This window comes from Thalassophryne amazonica, chromosome 1 (genome assembly GCF_902500255.1).
Source record: "Thalassophryne amazonica chromosome 1, fThaAma1.1, whole genome shotgun sequence".
Lineage (NCBI taxonomy): Eukaryota > Metazoa > Chordata > Actinopteri > Batrachoidiformes > Batrachoididae > Thalassophryne > Thalassophryne amazonica.
The window spans coordinates 91,293,959-91,319,711 of record NC_047103.1 but is presented as its reverse complement, the minus strand read 5'-3'; the positions used below and the strand labels follow the sequence as shown (position 1 = coordinate 91,319,711).

At 40.2% G+C, this 25,753-nt stretch overlaps 1 protein-coding gene across 1 annotated transcript in view; it reads right to left on the bottom strand.

Moving 5' to 3' along the window:
- cnn3a (calponin 3, acidic a) overlaps positions 1-25,753 on the bottom strand; it is an 85,753-nt gene that overhangs the window by 11,062 nt on the left and 48,938 nt on the right. Inside the window, exon 2 of the mRNA XM_034172559.1 lies at positions 209-330. Within this exon, the coding sequence (XP_034028450.1) occupies positions 209-330 (122 nt within the window). The remainder of the gene's footprint in view (positions 1-208; positions 331-25,753) is intronic.

The following is a 25,753-nucleotide window of genomic DNA, read 5'->3' as shown; positions in this document are numbered from 1 at the left end:
AGATTAACTTCCAAGTTATTTCTGAACAACCTTATATCCTTCCTATATATATTTTACATTTCTTCTTTTAAACTTTTTTTGTATATTTTAGCGTGTGGCGTAAATAAATTCTTAAGTAACAGGGTCAGAAATGGCAGCTATGCCAGCTGTTAGCTACTGCAGCATTTACTGCAGAATTCATGTTTCGATATCAGAATGTACAACTTACTCGCACAAGATGACGCCATCTTTTAAGCCTTTCTGGAAGTTCTCTCCAATAGACATACCAGTTACCTCCTCAATCCAGTAACGGAGCTCCTCCTCCTTTTGTGGGTCATACTTCTGAGCAATCTGAAAACAAAACATTACATGAACAGTCTTAAACCTGGTTCATACGGCAGGATCTTAAAATTATCTTTAGGTTTCCAAAACCTGAGAGATGACAAACGTGAAGATAAAAAAAATCATGGCTCTAACAGGTTTGGTCGTACAGTGTGTGGTGTTCAGCCACACAGTAAGGACAACACCACCACAAATGAACAGATTTCACACACGGACATTCACAGCTCAGACAGGAAAAATCGCAAAAACCTCCCGAGATTAAACGTGACTTCAGAGTAAACAAACTGAGGTACTTTGTGGACTATTTAAAACAGAGGGAGAAAAAAAACGATACACAGTATACACTTAAAATTTCTTATTTTATGGAATGAACTGTTTAAAAACAACAACTACCACCACATCATTTCACATGGTTCAGGTGCCATGCTTCACTGTTCTTTGAGTTATGTGCCTCACCCTTTTCCAAACATAAGCCATGTGTCCATGGCCAAAGAGCACTAGTATAATCTCATCTGACCAAAGTAAGGCTTCCAGTGTGCATAATCTTTCTCCAGGTTGTCTTTAGCATACTTTAGTCTGGCTTCAAGGCATCTCTTCTGCAGAAGTGAATTATTTCCTGGTTTAGCTTTGAGCATCAATTCCTTTTCTCAAGTCAAAACTGATTGTTTTCGGCATGATGTGTTCTCGTGTGACAGCTCAAACCCTTACTCATGTTTTCACACTGTGTGCACATTGGAAGATGACCCTCAGTTTCAGCTTCATTTTACAAGCATGACAATTTTTAAAACATCTCCAATTTGTTTGCTTCTCCTCACTGCAGGCCTCACTCCCTCCTCACTTCTATCCATTTCAGGTTGTCTGCAGGAGGAAGAGTCAGTGTGTGCACATAAACTTAAGGAACACTAGAATGGTAGCCTGGATCACTCTGCCTGGAACATTAGGGAAAAATATAAAAAAAATAAATATTTGTTTGCTTACCGTTTTCTTCCAAACTAAAAACATAAAAGCCAAAGCGCACAGATCCATATTTATGTTGAATCACTGTCTCTGTATTTGAGCAGACCATGCTGCACATGTGGTTTGACCAGTGGTGGTTCTACACTGAATTACTCCCTGGGCAAGACCACCTCAGAGCTCCCCACACACAAAATTTTGCATAAACAGCAACTTTTTAAAAAATTTTTTATATTAATATTTTACAAGTACCCCTTCAATTGAAATCAAAAGACTGCATGCTACAAAATAGCTCAAAACATCCATGAGTTGCAAATTTAATTTGAATAAACACCATTAGATGCATATGAGGTCTGTTAGAAAAGCATCGGACCTTTTTATTTTTTGCAAAAACCTGACTGATTTGAATCTTGTGTGCTTGCATCAGCCAACCTTGAACCTTCGTGCGCATGCGTGAATTTTTTCACGCCTGTCGATTGCGTCATTTGCTGGTAAGCAGCCTTTGTGTGAGGACGTGTAGTGCTCTCGTCGGATTTTCATTGCAAGGAAAAAGACGGAACGACTGGAGCAGCGCCGCATCAAATTTTGCCAGAAACTGGGCGACACCCAGGTGGAAGCCATTCGGATGATTCAGTTTGCTTTCGGTGACGATGCTAGGGGCATCACACAGATTAATCAATCAATTTTATTTATATAGCGCCAAATCACAACAAACAGTTGCCCCAAGGCGCTTTATATTGTAAGGCAAGGCCATACAATAATTACGTAAAAACCCCAACGGTCAAAACGACTCCCTGTGAGCAAGCACTTGGCGACAGTGGGAAGGAAAAACTCCCTTTTAACAGGAAGAAACCTCCAGCAGAACCAGGCTCAGGGAGGGGCAGTCTTCTGCTGAGACTGGTTGGGGCTGAGGGAGAGAACCAGGAAAAAGACATGCTGTGGAGGGGAGCAGAGATCAATCACTAATGATTAAATGCAGAGTGGCGCATACAGAGCAAAAAGAGAAAGAAACACTCAGTGCATCATGGGAACCCCCCAGCAGTCTAAGTCTATAGCAGCATAACTAAGGGATGGTTCAGGGTCACCTGAAAGCAGGAAATTAGAGGTCATCCATGTCTTTATGTCTGTAAGACAATCCTGCAGTTTAGCTAATTGGTGTGTGTCCTCTGGCTTCATGGATAGATAAAGCTGGGTATCAACTGTGTAACAATGAAAATTTAAGCAATGCCGTCTAATAATACTGCCTAAGGAAAGCATGTATAAAGTGAATAAAATTGGTCCTAGCACAGAACCTTGTGGAACTCCATAATTAACCTTAGTCTGTGAAGAAGATTCCCCATTTACATGAACAAATTGTAATCTATTAGATAAATATGATTCAAACCACCACAGCGCAGTGCTTTTAATACCTATGGCATGCTCTAATGCCATTAAGGAGCGGTACAACCGGTTTAAAGACGTCCGCACAACGGTGGAGAGCGAGCCGCGCTCCGGTCGGCCATCAACATGCTGAAATGACCAGATCATTTCCAAAGTGAACGCTGTGGTGATGTGGGACCGTCGTGTGACTATCCGAGAAATTGCAGAAGAGGTGGACATCAGCACTTTTTTGGCACATTCCACTGTGACAGAGGATTTGGCCATGAAAAGAGCGGCAGCGAAATTCATGCTGCTGACGGCGGCGCAAAAGCACCTTCGTGTTGAAGTCTCACAGGACATGTTGTGACATGTCCACCTCTTCCACAATTTCTTGGATAGTCACACGACTGAAAAGTCACCAAAAGCCGTCTGAATCATCCGAATGGTTTCCACCTGGCTGTCTACACGTCCTCTACACGTCTATACGGCGCACTACACGTCCTCACACAAAGGCTGCTTACCAGCAAATGACGCAATCGAGAGGTGTGAAAAAAATTCATGCATGTGCACGAAGGTTCAAGGTTGGCTCATGCAAGCACACGTGATTCAAATCCATCAGATCTTTGAAAAAAAATAAGGTCCAATACTTTTCTAACAGACCTCGTATTGATCTCAACATTCAGCTAAATATTTAGCTTGATGTTTGTATGTAAATATCAGGCTAAATGTGTAAATACTTAGCATTAACTAATCTGCTAAAGTTTTAGGTTTGACAGAAATTTGATAATGTAATATTTGCCTTTTTTCCCTCCTCATCTGTGGGTCAAAAGAAATTCTAAACTGAAATGTTACTAGCATTCCCATGCCAATGAAATCAAATGTGATTCCTTTTCTCCTTCAAATAAACCAGTTAATTACGAAGACTCATTTTAAACATTATTGTTATTATTTTGTCAGTGTACATGACATTAAAATGAGTTGCCAGCTGCTGGAAAATTTTTGTAAAAACACACTCTTGCAGGCACACAAAAAAGGGTCAGATTCAGTCACTTCAGCTAGTAATGTGAACACAGCACAAGTTCTAAGACCTCTTTACAAATAGGCAGACTCTCCTTTCTGCAAACTGTTTTTTTCCCCCACAAGTGGGCAGTCTGTTCTCTCCGGTGACATTCAAACCCGTTCTTACACCTTGTCTGTCTGCCTCGTTTTTGCTGGATGATCCGCGGACCGCACAGCAGGAGAGCGCCTGTCCCCAGGTTCCTGCTGCACATGGAGAGGATTCGGCTGCACCCAGCTCGGGATACAGCCGAATCCTCTGCGTGTGTGGTAGGACATTTCACACAAATCAGAAAAACATGCAGGAATTATAGACCTGTATTTATAATATTATGAATGAGATGTGCGTTACTTGGAAGAAAGTCAAGGTGTAACTGACTTTAGTCCATGAAGCACCCCCGCCTTCTCCCTTCAATTACAAATTGGTGAACTGTCCACCGCACGCCCCTCCCCCTTTCACCTTCTCACTGTTTCTGTGAACTCTGACAGCAAGCAGGGCACCTGCAGCTGCCTGCAGGGGGCGCCAATTCCACACACAGTGATAAGAAAACCATTTTATCCTGGGCAGCGGCCATACTAAAAACAGTCACTGGGTTTTTAGTACCAATTTATTACAAAGTTGACATTTTATGTGAATTTGTCTAAAATTTCATGGAAGGGATGTAGCTGAATAGTGATCATTTTATTCTGTACAGAGTGATGCTTTGTGACATGCTGTAATTTGCCCAAAAACGTAATAATAATATAAAAAAAAAAATGATTAGCCTTCGAAGCATGCATCACACTTGACTGTAATCATAATGTAACTGACACATAATGTGGATACGTTTCATACAACTTATTAATATTTATGCTACAATGACATACATTGTTGTTTACCCCTAAAATGAAAGTTCAAAGTTCTGATACATTACATGTTTGTACATTACTTTCACACTGTTGTGTGACAGTGGGGGAGGATTCCTCCATATCTGGCAAGGTCAGGGGAAAACAAACAAAAACTACAAATGGGCATATTTCTTCAGACTAGCAGTGATGACCACTGGCATGTGATTTATATGGAGTCACTGCACGAATGGCTCAGAAAAAAACAAAAAAAAACAAAAACACTTGCAGCCTGGACAAGACTGAAGCTAAGGCAGCATTATTTTGAAATTGTCTTAAGAACTCCAGGCTGCAATATTAGTAAGAATTAATATTGTAGCCTGCCAAATGGCACAGATTAAAAAGCTAACTTCTTTTATCTACTTCACTTACTGTGACCAGAACTCAAAGCAAAATGCGTCAGTCAGCAACAATTATGCTTTTGATTCCTGGAAGTCTGCAGTTACTTGCCCATGTAAATAATTTTGTGGAATGTGCCGCAAGTGCCCCCCGAAAAAAAAGTCACAGCTCAAGGATGTGCTCCTTCATGATGCTTTGCTTCAATTCAATTCCAACAAACTTCAGTGTTTCATCAATGTAAAAAAAATAAAAAGTGAAAGAATACCATAGTTTATATGGGTCACAGCCTGTGGATATGTGGAAGAGAAAAGAGCAAGAGAATGCGCACATCAACACTGAAACAATGTGCATAGATATGTGCAATAACACCACAGAATGTTTTGTACAGCTATATTTTTGCCTCAGGTGATCACACCATAGTCTCATACTGGTCGATGCCTACTTTTGATCACAGGCCTTCTGGATATGAAATCTCAACTGCCTGTCTTGCTCGGAAGTAAAATACGTAAACACAGTTTATAACCTCCAATTTTCAAGTCATTCAGTATTAGTCATTCAAGATCCATGCATCCGTCTGCCAGCATTTGACAAATCAACTTTAGTTTTCACAACCAGTCTCTCCCTCACACACACGACCCAACAGACCTTTGATGGCACATACCAGCTCAACATTCAGTCCTACAGCATAAAATGCAAGTTTTCAAATGTTGTTTAAAAGAGATTAGGCAGAGATGCCAGGGTCTTTAACAGTGTTAGTTACAATATTTTGCCTGTAGAGACAGACACACAGACAGACACACAAGTATGTGATGCATATATTTGTGATGCTTAGGGAAATCTACAGTTTTGATCTGATCTACACAAAATTTGGTGTGCTTGGGTTTCTGGGCTCCTTTGGGCATATTTAAAATGCTTTATTGCACATTTAACAGAATATTCACATTTGTTCTTCTATACTGCTTAAAAGGGACCTCTTGCAATTTTTTTGGTGTAAATAAAAATATTTACAGTTATTTTCAAAATTAGCATTTTCTATTAATTATTGTGCTAAACATATTCAATAAAAATAAGTCTCCACTAGAGGTGCAGCTTTCAAAGTGGTAGTGTGATGTAAGCGTGTGAGGTAATGTGTTTATGTACAGCTGGAAGCCAGAAGCTCTTCACCTCTATCATGTATTACAAGGACATTTTATTTTATTTTTGTGCTGTGGATCGTGGGCTCTATTTTTATTGAGAGAAGAGGTGAGTAATGACTGATAAACGCTGACGTCACACGAATGATTGAGGCACAGCTGTGACTCCAATTTTTAAAATAAATAATTTTTCTTGTTGTGGAACAAAATGCCGGCATTCTCTGGTTAAGGCTGAAAACACTTGGAATTATTTTCAAATGTTCAACAATCAGGGCACAATTCCACTAATCCACAAACCACGAATTATCGAAGCTAATGTTTTCATTATCAGATTAGCTTTTCAGATAACTTCAAAAATCATCAGCGGACTAATTATCTTCCGATAAATTTTAGGCCGGTAACATATTTTTCAGGCGTGGAGAACAAAGCTTATTAGTCACAAACATTTATGAAATCTGAAATCAAAGATTTGAGTACCCACCTGTTAAATGTTTTGAAGTAGATGTACAGTTCTATCCTCTGCAAACAGAGGAGAGCTGGTTCAAGGAGAAACTGCTCTATCCTCTGCAAGCAAAGGAGAACTGGTCGCAGAAAAGAAAAACAAAGCAAAAGAACAAACATTTCTTTTGACCCCATACTGATGCGCTGGAAATATCACCCAAGTCATCCAGAGACACAGTTTTATCCAAACTAATTTCAGACAAGTTATTTAAATTAACGTCACGTCTGAAGTTATATAAAGTGAAAATATCAGATATGTTTTAGTTTCATAGTAATGCACTAATTTTGAAGGTTTTAGTGTGGACATGCTGTGTCCAAGTGCACTATGGGTAATCTCAGTACATTCACGACAGAAGAAATGCATTTGAGACACTATAATCAGGCTCCACACAGACAACAGCATTAAACCTTTTGTATATTGTGCCTAAAATGCTCATGAGTATATTCTCTGGGTTTATAGACGTTATTAGGGATGGGTATCGAGAACCGGTTCCTTTCGGGTATCGTTAAGAAATGGTTCGATCCACCGACATCAATAACCTTTTTGCTTAACAATTCCCTTATAGGTCCTTCAGATTCGCCGTTGTTTTTGGGGGGTTTGTCAGGAAAATTATCATTTCTCTACATTGATTACAAACACTGCAGCAGGTCTGTAATCAACTTTACTGCAGCGTGGCTTTGCTTTGAAACCTGAACCAATCGAAGCAGTGATTCACAGATCTAAGCAGTGCTTTGATTTGCTGCTTCGTTGTTTCTTTCACTTTCTTAATTTTCCTCGCTAAAATCCCAAAGAGCATATGTCTGTGAGTAAGATTTACGTTTTTTATGTTAAACCGACCTGTTATGGTCTTCTGAAACAGTTGATAGATGTATTTTATAACTTAAAAACAGGACCAATGCTAACGCATTAGCATGTCTATGGCATTTTCAATGTTAAACAATAATAGTACTAATAACTCATAATAACTAATAATGCTACAGTACAAATTTAGAGAAAGACAAAAAGAACCTGATGAAACAAACAGAAAATATAAAACCAACTAACAATGAAAATAAATAAATACATATAGAAATAAATAACTTTCCTGTGAACACCTAGTGACACCTCCAATTCATCCCTGTTTTGTGTCGGTCAAACCATATTTTCAATTTGTTAATTTCTTCAGTGATTTCCTCCAGAACTATCTGCCAAGCTAGAAAACTACCGCATCCTAATAAGAGCAGAATACTATTGGAATTAATTTGAATAAGGAAAGTTTTTTTCCCCTCACCAAAATGGGTGCTGCACTCACTGCAGTTTATTGTCTGGAACAGTCCCAGATTGCATTTCAGAGCTTCTAGAATTCAAACATTTCCGTGTGGGAGGTATTGGGGGGTAATTTTGGGTTACAGCTTTTTTTTGTTTTTCACCACTTTCATCCATGAATATGTCAATTGTGAGTCACTTTTGTGTAGATTAAAGTCACTAACTGGGACTCCCATCTTGTTGCCAGAAAGAAACGAGAATTGTCCTCTGTTCACAGCTCCAAACGCTGCGTGGCTCTCTGCCGAGTCAAGTTAGAACGATATAGTCCAGTTGGAATTAATAACTTCAAAGCAAAATGCCGTTTAAATCAACTGACACCTCTTTCCAAATGTTGGAATACAAACAAACTGCAATCGATCAAAAACATTTTTCCTCGCAAAACGAGACATCCTGCGCTGATGTGCAGCAGCCGGCTGAGCTCAGCTCAGTGGTATGGAGAGATATTCAGGCCAGAATGTCAAAGGAAATGCTTTTGACAAAAACTACAGATTTTATTTATGTCCAGAGATCAAGGATCCAGTGAGCAATTTAAAATGTTGTGTTGACATAGAAAATCTGTAAAGCCTACTTTTAGTACACAGAAAATTCACAAGAGGTATCGATAAAGAATCGATAGATAAAATCTTATCAATACCCATCCCTAGTTGTTATTGCGTTTGCTTTATGTAAAAATGCCAGAAGCAGGTTGCTTCTCCATTATTTTCAACTGGAATCATTGTGAGCTGCAATCGCATCCTGTTTGCTCTTTCGAGTCCTGCTTATGTCAAACACCGTCTGTCATCTTTGTTCCAGAGTAATATAAATAAGATGTCTGAAATTCAGTTTGCATTTATTACAACCCCAATTCCAATTAAGTTGGGACATTGTGTAAAATGTAAATAAAAACAGAATACAATGATTTGAAAATCCTCTTCAACCTATACGAGGTTTATTAGAAAAGTATCCAACCTTATTTTTTTCAAAAACCATATGGATCTGAATCACGTGTGATTGCGTCAGCCAAGCTTGAACCTTGAACCAGCTTGAACCAGTAGTGTGTCTGGACACCAGTGGATGGCACTGTTCTATTTATTATGGCACCGGTTATATCAGACGGTTGTCTAATCACAACTTGACTTTTGCAATTTTTTTTTTTTTTTTTTTTAGCAAAAAAACAAAAAAAAACGTTTTACAAAAGCACATTTATATGTAAACACCAACATACACCTCACATTAACGTGTTGGTTTTTGCATAGAATTAATGAGTCAACCAATCAGTGTTAGCGGAGGCTCATTTACCCATAATCCCTTTGGCATCTGTGTGTGTTTGTTACAAAACTTCAGAATTAGTGCATTATTTAAAATTAAAAGATGTCTTCTATTTTAACTTTGCACAAATGACAGAATTGACATTAATGGAGTTATTCTATCCGGATTAATTTGATGATTTTAAATCAAAACCATAAGTCAAAACTGCTTTATTTTCCAAGACCACTACCTCACTGCGGCACCGCCGTATTCTGTTGAGGAATAATGCCTTGTTTTGTGTGTGTATATATGTGTGTGTGTGTATATATGTGTGTATGTATGTATGTATGTATAGTTGAGCTTAGCTCCTCAATTGCTTCACTGCTGCAAAATATGTAGTAAACAGGAGCTTCCAGCAGTGGGCAGGGCCCAAAGACAGAAGTGCTGACTCAGTGTTTGGGTCTGTGGTCACCTTTGATGCTACCAGAAGTGACTGTGGTGTTAAAACTCAAAATCAGCTTGTTAGTAGGTGCAAGTGTACCAGAAGCAATACTGAAAATTATCGGTTAGCTGTAGCTTCCAATAAATTTTTGGGTGGTTTATTGGTTTAGCTTTATAAAAGATAACTTTTCAGTTAGCTGATTAATAAATAATTACTGGTTGAAATAAAAGGATTAATAAATGGAATAGTTTTGACTGTGTTGAAAGTTTGGTCTCCAAAGTAAAGGTCAAACAAGGTCACCATCCATTGGATTCTATGACATGTGACAGATGTTACCCTGTAACGTTAACTAAGCATAACAGATGGTGCAAACTATTCCTTATTAGAACCCCATTAAACCAAACAATAACTTGCATAATTTTTACTGAAATTGGAGCAACTTTAACTTTTGACCCCTGTACAAACTCCAACTGAACACCATTTTTGGTATTTTTACCCCATAGCATTCAGCTATTGACAGTCCAATATATGTTTTTGGAATTGTTATAATCAGACAAATAACGTGGTATAGTTTTCACCATGATTGGAGCATTTTTTTAAATATTGACTTCTGTGTATTTCTTCACTGACCCCTACCTGGCTCCAGCTGCCACCTTGGTATGGCGGTACTACTTTTTTGTGTAGGCCATGGTACACCGAGGCTGGATTCTGAGTGTCGTTTCATCACCTTAAGTCGTACCGAAAACCTGCTTGGCCCATGGACTAATACAGTTTGCTTGTCATTGCAAACACAGTGGCTGAAATGCGTATCATTCTTGTTAAATACTAAAGAGGATCTGTTCCCGAATTTGACTCAGTGGAAATAAAGGTCAACTCTTCTCTGACCCTGACTGACCCTGATGTTCCAGACATTTAAGAATTAATCTGAGGCATTTTGTGTCACTCCAGTTTGCAAACAAAGGAAGCCCACTGTGAGGGCAGAGAGAGAAGGGAGGTTTTTCCCCCAGCACTTATTTTCTAGGAAGGCTGCCAAGAACTCTCACATTGGAAAAAAGGATCTAATTCTCCTGATGGAGCCATTAAAACAAGCTTCTGAGGGAAAATTCTGGAAGGTTACAATCCAGCACAGACAAAACCCTTTCCCATTTCATCTGTGTACCCAAAAGCATTTCCCGATGACAGGACAAAACTGCACATTTGGAAAATACGTTCAATAAAGCCAATGCGCTCTGAGGAATGTACATTCCATATGGGACATCTGACGTTTATTCCAGCACACAGTGAACAAAATTATCTCACCGGCTCATCAGGATGAAGGCGATCAGCCACATGACCGAGAGATGAACCACGGCTAAATATACAGGCCGGCAGCTATTCATTAATAACTAACTCCGTCTGACAGTGAACACACCATCAATGCAAACCACAAGAAGAAACATCAGCATTTCAGGAAAGAAAAAAATAATCTCAACCAAACTCTGAGGTGACCTTGTCAAACTGGAGATTTAATACCAGTTTGTCTACCAATCACAAAAAACTTTAAAAGTTACGCAAACACATCATTGGCTGCCCCTTGGATTAGACTCTAGTGTGCAGTCTATCAAAAGACAGAGAGATGGCTCTGCAATTCCAGCCTGGACTTGCTGAGTGGGGAGCAAAAGGCCACTGAACGCAGACCTCATCAACGCTGCTCTGGGGAGACGTTCTCTAACACTCACTGTGGATTCAAGTTTCTGCCTGCAATTGGCACACACGTAAAAAAAAAAAAAAAAAAATATATATATATATATATATATATATATATATATATATATATAATAAAAATAAAAGAAAGAAATCTTTGTTCCCAATGTGTGCACAACCCCGTGCTGACCTCTCGCAGTTAACCACATACAGCCAGGTCCCCAAGTAATTAGACAACGGGTTTATGTTACTGTCATGACATTAGGGTTCCATGTGGTTTCTGGAAACTATACACATCACTGGATGTGCAATACACATCAAGATGGACACATTTATGTACGAGGTCTGTTAGAAAAGTAACAGACCTTTTTATTTTTTGCAAAAACTATATGGATTTGAATCATGTGTGATTGCATCAGCCAAGCTTGAACCTTTGTGCGCATGCGTGAGTTTTTTCACACCTGTCGGTTGCGTCATTCGCCTGTGAGCACGCCTTGTGGGAGGAGTGGTCCAGCCCCCTCGTCGGATTTTCATTGTCAGGAAATTGGCTGATCGACTGCCACTTTGCTTCATCAAAATTTTTTCAGAAAGTGTGAGAGACAGTCAAGTGGACACCATTTGGAAAATTCAGATGGCTTTCGGTGAAGATCTTATGGGGATCACACAGATTAAGGACAATTACAACTGGATTAAAGACGGCCCACAGCGGCAGATGGTGCGCCGCGCACCAAGCGGTGATCGACAGGCTCAAACGACCAGATCATTTCCAAAGTGAACGCTTTGTTGATCCAAGACGTCGTCTGACTACCAGAGAAATGGCAAGACAGCTGGACATAGCACTTTTTCGGCACATTCCACTGTTACAGGAGTTTTTGTAATGGAAAGAGGAACGGAGAAATTTGCCACGGAGCCGCTCATGGCGCGGGACGAAAGCACCTCCGTGTTGGTTTCACAGGACAAGCCCTAACATGCCCAGCTCTTGCACCATTCGGAAAATTCAGACAGCTTTCGGTGGCTTGTCAGTCGTGTGACTATCCAAGAAATTGTGGACGAGCTGGACATGCCACAACATGTCCTGTGAGGCTTTATCACGGCGTTGCTTTTTGTTCTGTGCCCTGCGCCTCCATCCCGATGCGCAAATTCCTCCACACGTCTTTTCATGACAAAAACTCCTGTAACAGTGGAATGTGCTGAAAAAGTGCTATGTCCAGCTGTCTTGCCATTTCTCTGGGAGTCAGACGACGTCCTGGATCAACAAAGCGTTCACTTTGGAAATAATCTGGTCATTTGAGCCTGTCAATCGCTGCTCGGTGCGCGGCACGCCATCCTCCGCTGTGGGCTGTCTTTAATCCAGTTGTAATTGTCCTTAATCTGTGTGATCCCCATAAGATCTTCACCGAAAGCCATCTCAATTTTCCAAATGGTTTCCACTTGGCTGTCTCTCACACTTTCTGAAAAAAGTTTGATGAAGCAAAGCGGCAGTTGGTCAGCCAATTTCCTGACAATGAAAATCCAACGAGGGGGCTGGACTACTCCTCCCACAAGGCGTGCTCACAGGCGAATGACGCAACCGACAGGCGTGAAAAAACTCACGCATGCGCACGAAGGTTCAAGCTTGGCTGATGCAATCACACGATTCAAATCCATATAGTTTTTGCAAAATAAAAAAGGTCCGTTACTTTTCTAACAGACCTCGTACTTAATAGTGCTCATATAAATTTTACTTAAATACATGCATAAATTCTGTGTGGTGTCTGTGTGTAACCCAGCTTTTTCATACTTTAGTTGTACTGCTTAATTCGTGTTATATTAGTAGTTTCTTTTGTCGATTTTCCACTTTTTCTTTGCCTTTACCCCATCACAAACCTACATGTTTGATAAGATGACTAAACCAAAGACCTTTAATCATTTTGATATTTATGGCTTCCATAAACCTAACTGACCTGATTTTTAAGCGAGAACATCAAAAGCTATGCCCGAGCTCAGATGTTGCATAACATAAAAAACTGCTCTAATTCAACTTTAGTTATGCAGAAAAGTTAAGAATATTTTTATACGAGGTCTATTAGAAAAGAAACCGACCGTTTTATTTTTTAAAAAAAACTAAATGGATTTGATTCATATGTTTTTATGTCAGCCAAGCTTGAACCTTCGTGCGCATGCGTGAGTTTTTCCACGCCTGTCGGTGACGTCATTCGCCTGTGAGCACGCCTTGTGGGAGGAGTGGTCCAGCCCCCTCATCGGAATTCCTTTGTCTGAGAAGTTGCTGAGAGACTGGCGCTGTGCTTCATCAAAATTTTTTCCAAAACTGAGGCACATCCGAGTGGACACCATTCAACAAATTAAGCTGGTTTTCAGTGAAAATTTTAACGGCTGATGAGAGATTTTGGATTGTTTCAATCGCTGTAAGGACTTCTCACGGAGCGGGATGTCGTGCAGCGCTCTGAGGCGACGTCGTCATCCTGTTTCAAGCTCCAAATTTAAGCCTCTGTTGACCCAGGACGTCGTGAGAGAACAGAGAACTTTCAGAAGAGGTCGGAATCAGCAGTTTATCTGGACATTCCACTGTTAAAGGAGATTTTTTTTTAATGAAAGACGTGCGGATGGATTGGCGCGTCGGCTCGCAGCCGGCGCTGCGCGCCCGCCACAGGAAAAACACCTCCGTGTTGATAACCATTTGTAAAATCCAGGCGGCTTTTGGTGGCTTTCAGTTGAGTGAGTATCAGAAATTCTCCTTTAACAGTGGAATGTCCGGATAAACTGCTGATTCCAACCTCTTCTGAAAGTTCTCTGTTCTCTCACGACGTCCTGGGTCAACAGAGGCTTAAATTTGGAGGTTTTCAGCTTGAAACAGGATGACGACGTCGCCTCGGAGCACTGCGCGATGTCCTGCTCCGTGGGAAGTCCTTACAGCGATAGAAACAATCCAAAATCTCTCAGCCGTTAAAATTTTCACCGAAAACCAGCTTAATTTGTCGAATGGTGTCCACTCGGATGTGCCTCACAGTTTTGGAAAAAATTTTGATGAAGCACAGCGCCAGTCTCTCAGCAACTTCTCAGACAAAGGAATTCCGACGAGGGGGCTGGACCACTCCTCCCACAAGGCGTGCTCACAGGCGATTGACGTCACCGACAGGCGTGAAAAAACTCTCGCATGCCCACGAGGGTTCAAGCTTGGTTGATGTAATCACACATGATTCAAATCCATATGGTTTTTTAAAAAAATAATAAGGTCGGATAGTTTTCTAATAGACCTCGTATTAATCAGTTCAACTTAGTGCAGAATTTTCATCTCCTGCTTCACCCTTTATACCACTGCTGTATGAATTTGCTTTGAGATTCTTTTTCTTTAACAATAAAGTGAAATTTCAACTACAGTTTGGAAGAAGACATGGGAGATGTGAGACGCTTATTTGGACAACAGAGTTCATATTGCGACATACCGACTACGGCGAGCTTATGCAGCCTTACGTGGCACTACACTGAGGGATGCAAAGGGGTCCGCAAAATAGACGCAAAAAAATTAAACATGGTTAATTTTGTCACAGTGGTTGTTGAACCTGAACATGACAGCAGAACTGCTACTAGGGATGCACGATCTACATTTTTTCCCCACTTCCAGTCCAGAAAGCTGTATTTGGATATCTGCAGATACCAATACTATTTCTATTCACGGTTTTAGAGTATTCCAGAATCCTTTGCGTGCTGGGGAGGGAGGTTTGATAATGGCTTAGCTTAATGCTAACTTTAACATTGAAAATGATATAGACATGCTAACATGTTAGCACCGGTCCCATTTTTAAGTTATAAAATACATCAACTGTTTCAGAAGACCATAATAGGTCGGTCTGACATAAAGGTAAATATGCTCAGACATATGCTCTTTAGGGTTTAGCAGGGAAAAATTAAGATAAAGCGAAATAAGAAAGAGCCAACAAAGCAGCAGATTGAAGAACTGCTTCATTGGTTCAAGATTCAAAGCAAAGCCGCGCTGCAGAAATGGTTGATTATACAGGCCCGCTGCAGGGTCTGTAATCAATGTAGAGTGTTGTTAGAAGGAAAGGTGATGTAACACCAGTGGTGGGCACAGATATACAAAAAATTAACTTCGATAACAGATAGATAGCTGAAAAGTTATCTTTTATAAAGCTAAACTGATAAACCACCCAAAAATGTATCGAAGTTACAGATAACCGATAAATTCCAATATTGTCTCTGGTACACTTGCAACTATTAACAAGCTGATTTTGAGTTTTAACACCACGATCACTTCTGGTAGCATCAAAAGCGACAACAGACCACAACGAATCAGGACTTCTGTCTTTGAACAAGCTCCTGTTTACTATATGGCTTCCAGCACAGAAGCAACCTGAGAGGAGCCACAAAGCTCAACTCTCTACTCCATCACAACGTTGCCGTCAGGCGGAGGTCTTGGAAAATAAAGCAGTGCTGAGTTATGGTTTGGTGTATGAATAAAATGAATACTGATAGAATAACTCCATTAATGTCAATTCTGTCATTTGTACAAAGTCTACTAACTTAACTCTTGTCTTAGTTCAAAGTCTGTTCCAGCTGCTTTTAGACATGCTGTGGTTCAACCTCTTAAAAAAAAAAAAAAAAAAAAAAAAAAAAACACCCTTAACCTCGAGTCATCAATTTTAGGCCAATCTCGCATCTGCCATTTTTCTCCAAGGTTTTAGAAAATGTTTTTATACAGTTAGTCATTTTTGAAGGCAACCACATCTTTGAGAAATTCCAATCTGGATTTAGATCAATCAATCAATTTTTTTATATAGCGCCAAATCACAACAAACAGTTGCCCCAAGGCGCTTTATATTGTAAGGCAAGGCCATACAATAATTATGTAAAACCCCAACGGTCAAAACGACCCCCTGTGAGCAAGCACTTGGCTACAGTGGGAAGGAAAAACTCCCTTTTAACAGGAAGAAACCTCCAGCAGAACCAGGCTCAGGGAGGGGCAGTCTTCTGCTGGGACTGGTTGGGGCTGAGGGAGAGAACCAGGAAAAAGACATGCTGTGGAGGGGAGCAGAGATCGATCACTAATGATTAAATGCAGAGTGGTGCATACAGAGCAAAAAGAGAAAGAAACAATGCATCATGGGAACCCCCCAGCAGTCTACGTCTATAGCAGCATAACTAAGGGATGGTTCAGGGTCACCTGATCCAGCCCTAACTATAAGCTTTAGCAAAAAGGAAAGTTTTAAGCCTAATCTTAAAAGTAGAGAGGGTGTCTGTCTCCCTGATCTGAATTGGGAGCTGGTTCCACAGGAGAGGAGCCTGAAAGCTGAAGGCTCTGCCTCCCATTCTACTCTTACAAACCCTAGGAACTACAAGTAAGCCTGCAGTCTGAGAGCGAAGTGCTCTATTGGGGTGATATGGTACTATGAGGTCCCTAAGATAAGATGGGACCTGATTATTCAAAACCTTATAAGTAAGAAGAAAAATTTTAAATTCTATTCTAGAATTAACAGGAAGCCAATGAAGAGAGGCCAATATGGGTGAGATATGCTCTCTCCTTCTAGTCCCCGTCAGTACTCTAGCTGCAGCATTTTGAATTAACTGAAGGCTTTTTAGGGAACTTTTAGGACAACCTGATAATAATGAATTACAATAGTCCAGCCTAGAGGAAATAAATGCATGAATTAGTTTTTCAGCATCACTCAGACAAGACCTTTCTGATTTTAGAGATATTGCGTAAATGCAAAAAAGCAGTCCTACATATTTGTTTAATATGCGCTTTGAATGACATATCCTGATCAAAAATGACTCCAAGATTTCTCACAGTATTACTAGAGGTCAGGGTAATGCCATCCAGAGTAAGGATCTGGTTAGACACCATGTTTCTAAGATTTGTGGGGCCAAGTACAATAACTTCAGTTTTATCTGAGTTTAAAAGCAGGAAATTAGAGGTCATCCATGTCTTTATGTCTGTAAGACATTCCTGCAGTTTACCTAATTGGTGTGTGTCCTCTGGCTTCATGGATAGATAAAGCTGGGTATCATCTGCGTAACAATGAAAATTTAAGCAATACCGTCTAATAATACTGCCTAAGGGAAGCATGTATAAAGTGAATAAAATTGGTCCTAGCACAGAACCTTGTGGAACTCCATAATTAACTTTAGTCTGTGAAGAAGATTCCCCATTTACATGAACAAATTGTAATCTATTAGACAAATATGATTCAAACCACCGCAGCGCAGTGCCTTTAATACCTATGGCATGCTCTAATCTCTGTAATAAAATTTTATGGTCAACAGTATCAAAAGCAGCACTGAGGTCTAACAGAACAAGCACAGAGATGAGTCCACTGTCCGAGGCCAAAAGAAGATCATTTGTAATCTTCACTAATGCTGTTTCTGTACTATGATGAATTGTAAAACCTGACTGAAACTCTTCAAATAGACCATTCCTCTGCAGATGATCAGTTAGCTGTTTTACAACTACCCTTTCAAGAATTTTTGAGAGAAAAGGAAGGTTGGAGATTGGCCTATAATTAGCTAAGATAGCTGGGTCAAGTGATGGCTTTTTAAGTAATGGTTTAATTACTGCCACCTTAAAAGCCTGTGGTACATAGGCCAACTAACAAAGATAGATTGATCATATTTAAGATCGAAGCATTACATAATGGTAGGGCTTCCTTGAGCAGCCTGGTAGGAATGGGGTCTAATAAACATGTTGATGGTTTGGATGAAGTAACTAATGAAAATAACTCAGACAGAACAATCGGAGAGAAAAAGTCTAACCAAATACCGGCATCACTGAAAGCAGCCAAAGATAACGATACGTCTTTGGGATGGTTATGAGCAATTTTTTCTCTAATAGTTAAAATTTTGTTAGCAAAGAAAGTCATGAAGTCATTACTAGTTAAAGTTAATGGAATACTCAGCTCAATAGAGCTCTGACTCTTTGTCAGCCTGGCTACAGTGCTGAAAAGAAACCTGGGGTTGTTCTTATTTTCTTCAATTAGTGATGAGTAGAAAGATGTCCTAGCTTTACGGAGGGCTTTTTTTATAGAGCAACAGACTCTTTTTCAAGGCTAAGTGAAGATCTTCTAAATTAGTGAGACGCCATTTCCTCTCCAACTTACGGGTTATCTGCTTTAAGCTACGAGTTTGTGAATTATACCACGGAGTCAGGCACTTCTGATTTAAAGCTCTCTTTTTCAGAGGAGCTACAGCATCCAAAGTTGTCTTCAATGAGGATGTAAAACTATTGACGAGATACTCTATCTCACTTACAGAGTTTAGGTAGCTACTCTTCACTGTGTTGGTATATGGCATTAGAGAACATAAAGAAGGAATCATATCCTTAAACCTAGTTACAGCGCTTTCTGAAAGACCTCTAGTGTAATGAAACTTATTCCCCACTGCTGGGTAGTCCATCAGAGTAAATGTAAATGTTATTAAGAAATGATCAGACAGAAGGGAGTTTTCAGGGAATACTGTTAAGTCTTCTATTTCCATACCATAAGTCAGAACAAGATCTAAGATATGATTAAAGTGATCACGACACACCACTGAGTCAGCACTTTTGAAAGTACATAATGACATCACTGTCTGTGGATGCAGGGAATCCTGTTCTGCTGGTTCTGTTGGATCTCACAGTAGCCTTTCATAATATGGATCATACAGTATTTTTATATATAAAATTTATTTATTTATTCTGTGTGTGCGCGTGTCCTTAGAACACACTGCAAGCCATCACAGCCGTGTTATGTACACACCACAGTCGTGCGCATGTGTATTTACACAGAGCTACTGAATTAAGTCCCTTCAACTGCTCTCGTTTTCACTCTGGGTCACCACAGGAGATTAGAGGTAGCTCTGCATGTTTGTTTAGCACAAGTTTTACACAACTCCATATTACAAGGAGAATGAGGAGGGGTGGATCTAAAACAGGAATCTTCCACACTGGAAACAATCACACTTAACCGCTAGGCCACCGCCCCTGCATTTTACACAGAGCTGCTAATAACATTTAATCCAAACTTTTGTAATAATATTAGTAAAGAATACATTTTATTTATAAAGCACTTTACATTTAAACAATCAACATGTCACAGTGCAGACTTAATTAGAAAAAGACACGACAAAAATTAATAAAAAAACAGTTTAAGGTGTACTAAAATTTAGCCAGAAGCTTTCTTAAATAGATATGTCTAAGTTTTGTTTAAAAGCATCAGTGGTCCGTGGGGTCCGTAGGTGGTCTGGGAGGGCGTTCCACAGCCTTGGAACTGCAGCGCAAAAGGCCCTGTCGCCCACGGTGTGGACCTCAATTTTGGGGCTTTGAGAGTGTTTGTATTTGCGGAGCATGTCCATAAAGGCACTGGTGGGTGAGGAGGGAGACCTTACAGTCAATTCTGAGTGGGACAGGGAGGCAGTGGATTTGAAGATTGGGTGATGTGGTCGTATTTGCGCACCTTCATCAGGATCCCGGCGGCACTGTTCTGGATGTATCGCAGTCTCTGTACGTTCCTGCCAGAGATGCTGATGAGGAGTGCATTACAATAATCCAACCTGGAGGTGACAAAGGCATAGACAAGCTTCTCTGCATCAGCCAGGGTAAGAGCTGAACGGAGTTTGGCAATGTTCCTGAGATGGCAGAATGATGTTTGACAGAGATGTTTGATGTGGGTGTCAAAAGTGAATTGTGGATCAATGTTGAAAAAGCGGCGCTGGTGTGGAGTGCCAGTGAGAAGGGCTTGTGTTTTGGAGCCGTTTAGTTGAAGGAAATTTAGCTTCATCCACGCCTCTATCTCCTCCAAGCAGGTGGAGAGTGTGGATTTTGGTAGGGAAGCTGTGGAAGTGGGAGATCTTCTCAGATAAAGTTGTTTGTCATCAGCGTAGTAATGGGTAGGATATCCCATGCTTGCTGATGACATGGCCCAGGGGAAGCAGGTAGAGGGTGAAAAGGGTGGGACCCAGCACAGAATCCTGGGGGACACCGCAGATGACCTTGACCTTGTGGGTGTGTGATTTTGCTTTGCCCACAGTGACATGCTTGGTTCTGTCGGTCAGATAGGATGTGAACCAATATAAAACATTTTCGGAGAATCCAATGGTATGATGCAGGCGATAGAGGAGGATTCTGTGGTCAAAAGCAGCTGTCAAGGAGGATGAGAAGAGATTGGGAACCAGAATCTGATGCCAACAAAAAGTCATTGGTGACCCTGACCAAGGCCATTTCTGTGCTATGGCCAGGGCGAAAGCCGGACTGGAACGTCTCAGAAAGATTATTGTGCTTGAGGTGGTTGCAAAGTTGTGCAGCGACCATTTTCTAAAGACGTTTTGATAAAAATAGCATGTTTGAAATGGGCCTGTAATTGGAGAGGATTTCTGGATCCACTGTGTTTTTTTGTTTTGTTTTTTAGGCGTGGTTTGATGACAGTGGTTTTTAATGAAGGTGGGATATGACCAGCCATGAAGGCATCGTTTATGATCGTTGTGATGAAAGGAGAGATGGCAGAGATATTGGCCTTTAGCAGGGCTGAGGGGAAAGGGTCCAGAGCACAGGTGGATGATTTCATTTTTCTGACAACATCCTCCACCTCTCCCTGTGTGATGTTAAAGGAGCACACAGGCTAGACATTCTCACACAGTAGGTCAGCAGTTGGGGGGGCAGTGGTGGAAAGCTGTGAGCGGATGTTTTATAGTATCACTGGGCCCTACGCTTAAGCTTGATTTATGCTACTCCATCTCCGCAATTCAGCGGTGACACAGATCCCTCATTTGCTATGAGCCCTCTCCGAACACCTCTCCATAGCCTGACGTGCACCTTCCCAAAATTTAAACTACAAATCAAAATGACAGACCGCGGGGGTGTGATTGGTCACTTTTCTTGTTTCACTTCTTTGTCTCCCATCATATTTAAAACATTTTACAGTGCCCACACCGATTTCAATTACAGATCAAACAGAGAAATGTTTGGCAGAGGAAGTTCGCAAATGCGACCACTATTACAGTACAGCACACACCTGTAGAAGTTGCTGAGAACTTTGGTTGAGATACCAAATTGTCTCAGTCTTAGAAAGTAGAGTCTCTGTAGGGACTTCTTGATCTGTTGGGTGTGTTAGACCAGGTGAGATTATCACTGAAGCGAGTGCCGAGGAATATGAAGGTTTTCACCCTCTCCATCTCCGTCTCATCAATGTATAGTGGTGCCCCATCGATTTCTATTTAATCCACTAGATGGTGGATGCAGCCTATCAGCTGTTGCCAGCAGCCGGTGTTATTCTGCATTGTCAGGAATTAGATTAAATAGAAATCTATGATGCGCTGACTTAAACTTGGGTTAAAGTGATCTGAAAATGCTGTTTTGTGCAGTGTTCAGGTGCAGCGACAAGCTGACAAAAGATGGTCAGCTGGTTAAATAAATAAAAAATAAATAATAAATTGTGGAGTGAGCTTTTATAAGTGTGTATTATATGTAATATAAATGATGTGGGGAAATTACTAAAATTTCTGTAAAAAGGTTAGGTCTGTATTTTGTAAAGTAGTGACTTCAGTTTTACTGCCTGAATGCTTTGTCATAAATATCTCACCATTCCTTTAGCGATTCAATTAGAAGTCTCACTTTCACAAGTCTCCATTTATCCCTATTTAATTAGCCTCGTTTTTTTCTTCACATCAGGTTTTCCTTCATGAAATATTCTGTCAGAGGAAATTCAAAGAATGGAAATGCTTTTTCCTCTCAATTTGGTAATTCACATGACAGTCATGACATTGTATATTCTACTAATATAAGAATATACACGAATGACATCAATTTCTCTATGATATACTGAACACTCCAGCACCCTGTAGTGTTTTCAGATTTCTTTCACCTTGGTCCTGAAATTATTGAACAATCTTATTTTCACCCTGGTTGGCTGTGGCTGTTTCATTTTATTAGGTTTTTTTTTTTTAATATATTTTCACGGCGATGTGCTCTGTAAATCGGCGCTGCAGGTGGGTTAAGAGCAGTTTTTAATAATATTACATTACATTCACCCCTGATTATTTCCCATCTTGAACTTAACTTCATAATGAAATTAATTAAGGATTAGACTAGTATCTCGTGTAGTGACAGACAGTGCATTTGACAAACTGATGGTATTATTTTATATCTTAACTGGGGACTAACAAATTCAATCAAGTCTATTATATAAATAGTCTGATCCCCTTCTGTATTTGTTTTGACTAATAGTGGCTGCACAAATGTGGGACTGAGTTTGAATAAATGTAACGGCACGGAAAATGCACATTTATCCTGAAACTCTCTTGAAAACATTGATTTCTATTTATGTCTGGTTCTAAGACGCTAACAAAGATGGCGGTGCTCTGGCAACAACCAGTAAATGAGCGGATCGCCCCAGTCCTCCATCTAGTGAGTAAATAGAAACTGATGTGGTGCCCCCATTTCCTGGTTTAGAAAAACCCCTGATCACACACACACACACACACACACCCGATACAGGCTTCATGATATACCACACCATTACCATAATGCACAATACACCCCTAGTTACAGATGTAGCAGAACAAGGAATCAGATTAAAAGCTGTTAGAACAAAACAGATTTTTATTTCCAGTCTGAAAAATAAAGTTTCAGCATAATAAAGTCACTTCTATTTAATCTGTTTGTACATACATATATATATATATATATACATACATATATATATATATATATATCTCCATACAGCTTGTCAATTGCTAGGGTGGGCAAAAATCAAAAATGGGGTGGGGGTTCACCTCATGTGTATTGTGTTACCAACACTAAATTACTCAACATTACAGGATAAAATGTCAATTACTTCCATTGTGAGCATAAAGTAACATATTCCTCTTGTCAAATGTTACCCCACAGTTCCCCCAGAGTCAAAAAGCAGAGAACTGCTTATCTGTAGGGTATGCGCGCACGTACATGCCCCCTTGGCGTGTGGATGCTCTTCTTCCCTTTCTACCCTCCCTCCTTTCCTTGGTCACACTGAGCAAGCCAATGCAAATGATCACGTAGGAGACACCAACTGAATGTCACTTTCCAAACTAAGCGAAAATTTCTCCACGTACAATACTTTCACCACATACAGACACTTCTGATGGCTGCGTCCAGGCAGTCACTGAAAGCCTGGATCTCAGTCTTGATCCAGGACAATGGCAAACCCAGAAACGAGTGGTCGACCCATTAATTGGGCCAATTAATACCATTTTCCCCATAATAGACATCCGCAAGGCAGATTAAACAAGAAGTGTTTGTACACAGTTCAGAACAGAATGAAAGGCATGCAAGTCTGCCAATCGTCACTGCCAGAGCACCATGAAAAGCTTATTTTCATCACGGGAGCTTGGCTGAATGTTTTTCCTGGCTGCAGCCAAAGAAGGTTTCAGCAAGAGAAAAAAAAAAAAAAAAAAATGACGAGACACCGAACGCAGTGGTCACAGAATGACAGTCTCCACTTAACACTGTCAATCAGACAAACTGCAGTTAGGATGGAAAACGGGAAGATGGGGGGGAAAAAAAACAATGCCATGCTAAAGCATTGATCACCCTCTGTACATTTGCAATTATTAATGAGACAAATTTAACACCATACAAAGTTGGCAAAAGCTAGCACGCAAGCTAACATCCGCAAAATGTCTTGTAAAGGACTGCAGAGGTGTTATCAGGTTCCAAAACAAGGTTTTTTTTTTCCACTTTTAGAAGTGTTTATTTCTTGCTAGCTTTTACATAATATACCAGAGACAAAGCTGTCAGCAAGTAGTTACACCATGATGCCATCATGCTAACCTCAGCGAAATGTCTTGTAAATAAGTTAAGAGGTGTTATTAGGTTCCAAAAACAGCTTTTTAGTTTTAGAAGTGATTATTTCTCACTAGCTTTTACAAATGCACAAAACAAAGCGGTTTTGCAGAGACCAGTGACTGACATCACTGGTGCAGCTCTACTCTGATTGGCTGTCACCCGCGTCACTCAGAACAAAATGGATCAGAATGAAACCAAATGTGACTTAACCTCTTAAAATACATTGAGGTTAGCCATCTTTGAACTTGTCCAAGGTCTGTGTCCCAAAAATGTTACCTGTGAATTTCAAGAGTCTGTCAGTAATAGGACTGGACTTATTCTGAGCACAGACAGATTGACAGAAAACCTTCGCAATACCCGATTGCCATATTTGATGGCCTAAGGTAAAAACGACACACACACACACACACACACACACACACACACACACACACACACACACACACACACACCACAGCAGTTTAAGTATTTCCCTTCTTTTACTAGTGGCCAGCCGAGTACATGTGCACTGTCTGAGCCCAATGGTTACTGATGGCAATATTTGGGAGCACAAAAAAAAAAAAAAAAATCCTGATAAAGAGGGGAGGAAAAAAAGCTTTAAATAAAATGCCTCATTGGAACAACTTCCCTTTAATTTGTAAATGCACTATACAACAACTTCAAAATTTTGATCTGTTGCTGCAATTTCAAAACAACCTAAAACCATCACAACTTGCATTGTAACCTTTTAGAAAAGCTGCTACAACATCATAAAATACTAAACTTGTTTGGAGATGGAGAAAAAAAAATGTTTGAGCCCCTCCTCGCCTCCCTTCATCAACTGTGCTAGCCTATGAATAGACATCAAAGCTGGATAACTACATTACCTGAGAGAAACCAAAATATCAGACTTTATACAGAGGGTAAAATAAATATTGAACACGTCACCATTTTTCTCAGGAAATGTATTTCTAAAGTTGCTATCGGCATGAAACCTTCACTACATCAGCAACAACCCAAGTAGTGCATATATGCAAAGAAACCAAAACAAATACGTACAGAAATTAAAGTTATGTGTAAATAAAATGGGATGAGACAGGGAAAATGTATTTAACACTTGCATATACTAGCTGAAATCTGTCAGTAATCAGAAAGCAATCCTGCCCCTTGTCAGTGCAAATTCATATCAGCTAGTTCAGTCCCAACTGATGACCTATAAAAAAGTAAAAAAAAAAAGAAAAAAGAAAAAGGTATTACAAAGCTGTCACACAAGAACCCTCTCATGATGGGTAAAAGCAAAGAGCGCTCTCAAGATCTTAACCTTACTGTTGCAAAACATACTCATGGCATTGGTTAGAGAAGGATTTGTAAACCTGTGAATGTTCTGACCACTGTTGGGGCCATAACATCAAACCAGCCACAACCAGGTGATGAGTGAAAATAATTAATCAGGAGTTGTCCAAGAGTGTAGGACCAATTGTGGCGTGTTTGAGAAAGACCTGGAATTAGCAGGTACAACTGTTTCAAAGAAAACTATCAGACATGCACTCAATCACCATGGCCTGTATGCACGCTCACCATGCAAGACTACTGCTGAAGAAACAGCATGTTGAAGCTCGTTTAAAAGTTTGCTGTACAATATTTAGATGAGCCTATGAAATACTGGGAAAATATAGTCCGGTCAGATGAGACCAAAATTAAACTGTTTAGATGCCGTAATACACACCATGTTCAGAGGTCAAATGGCACTGCACATCACCCCA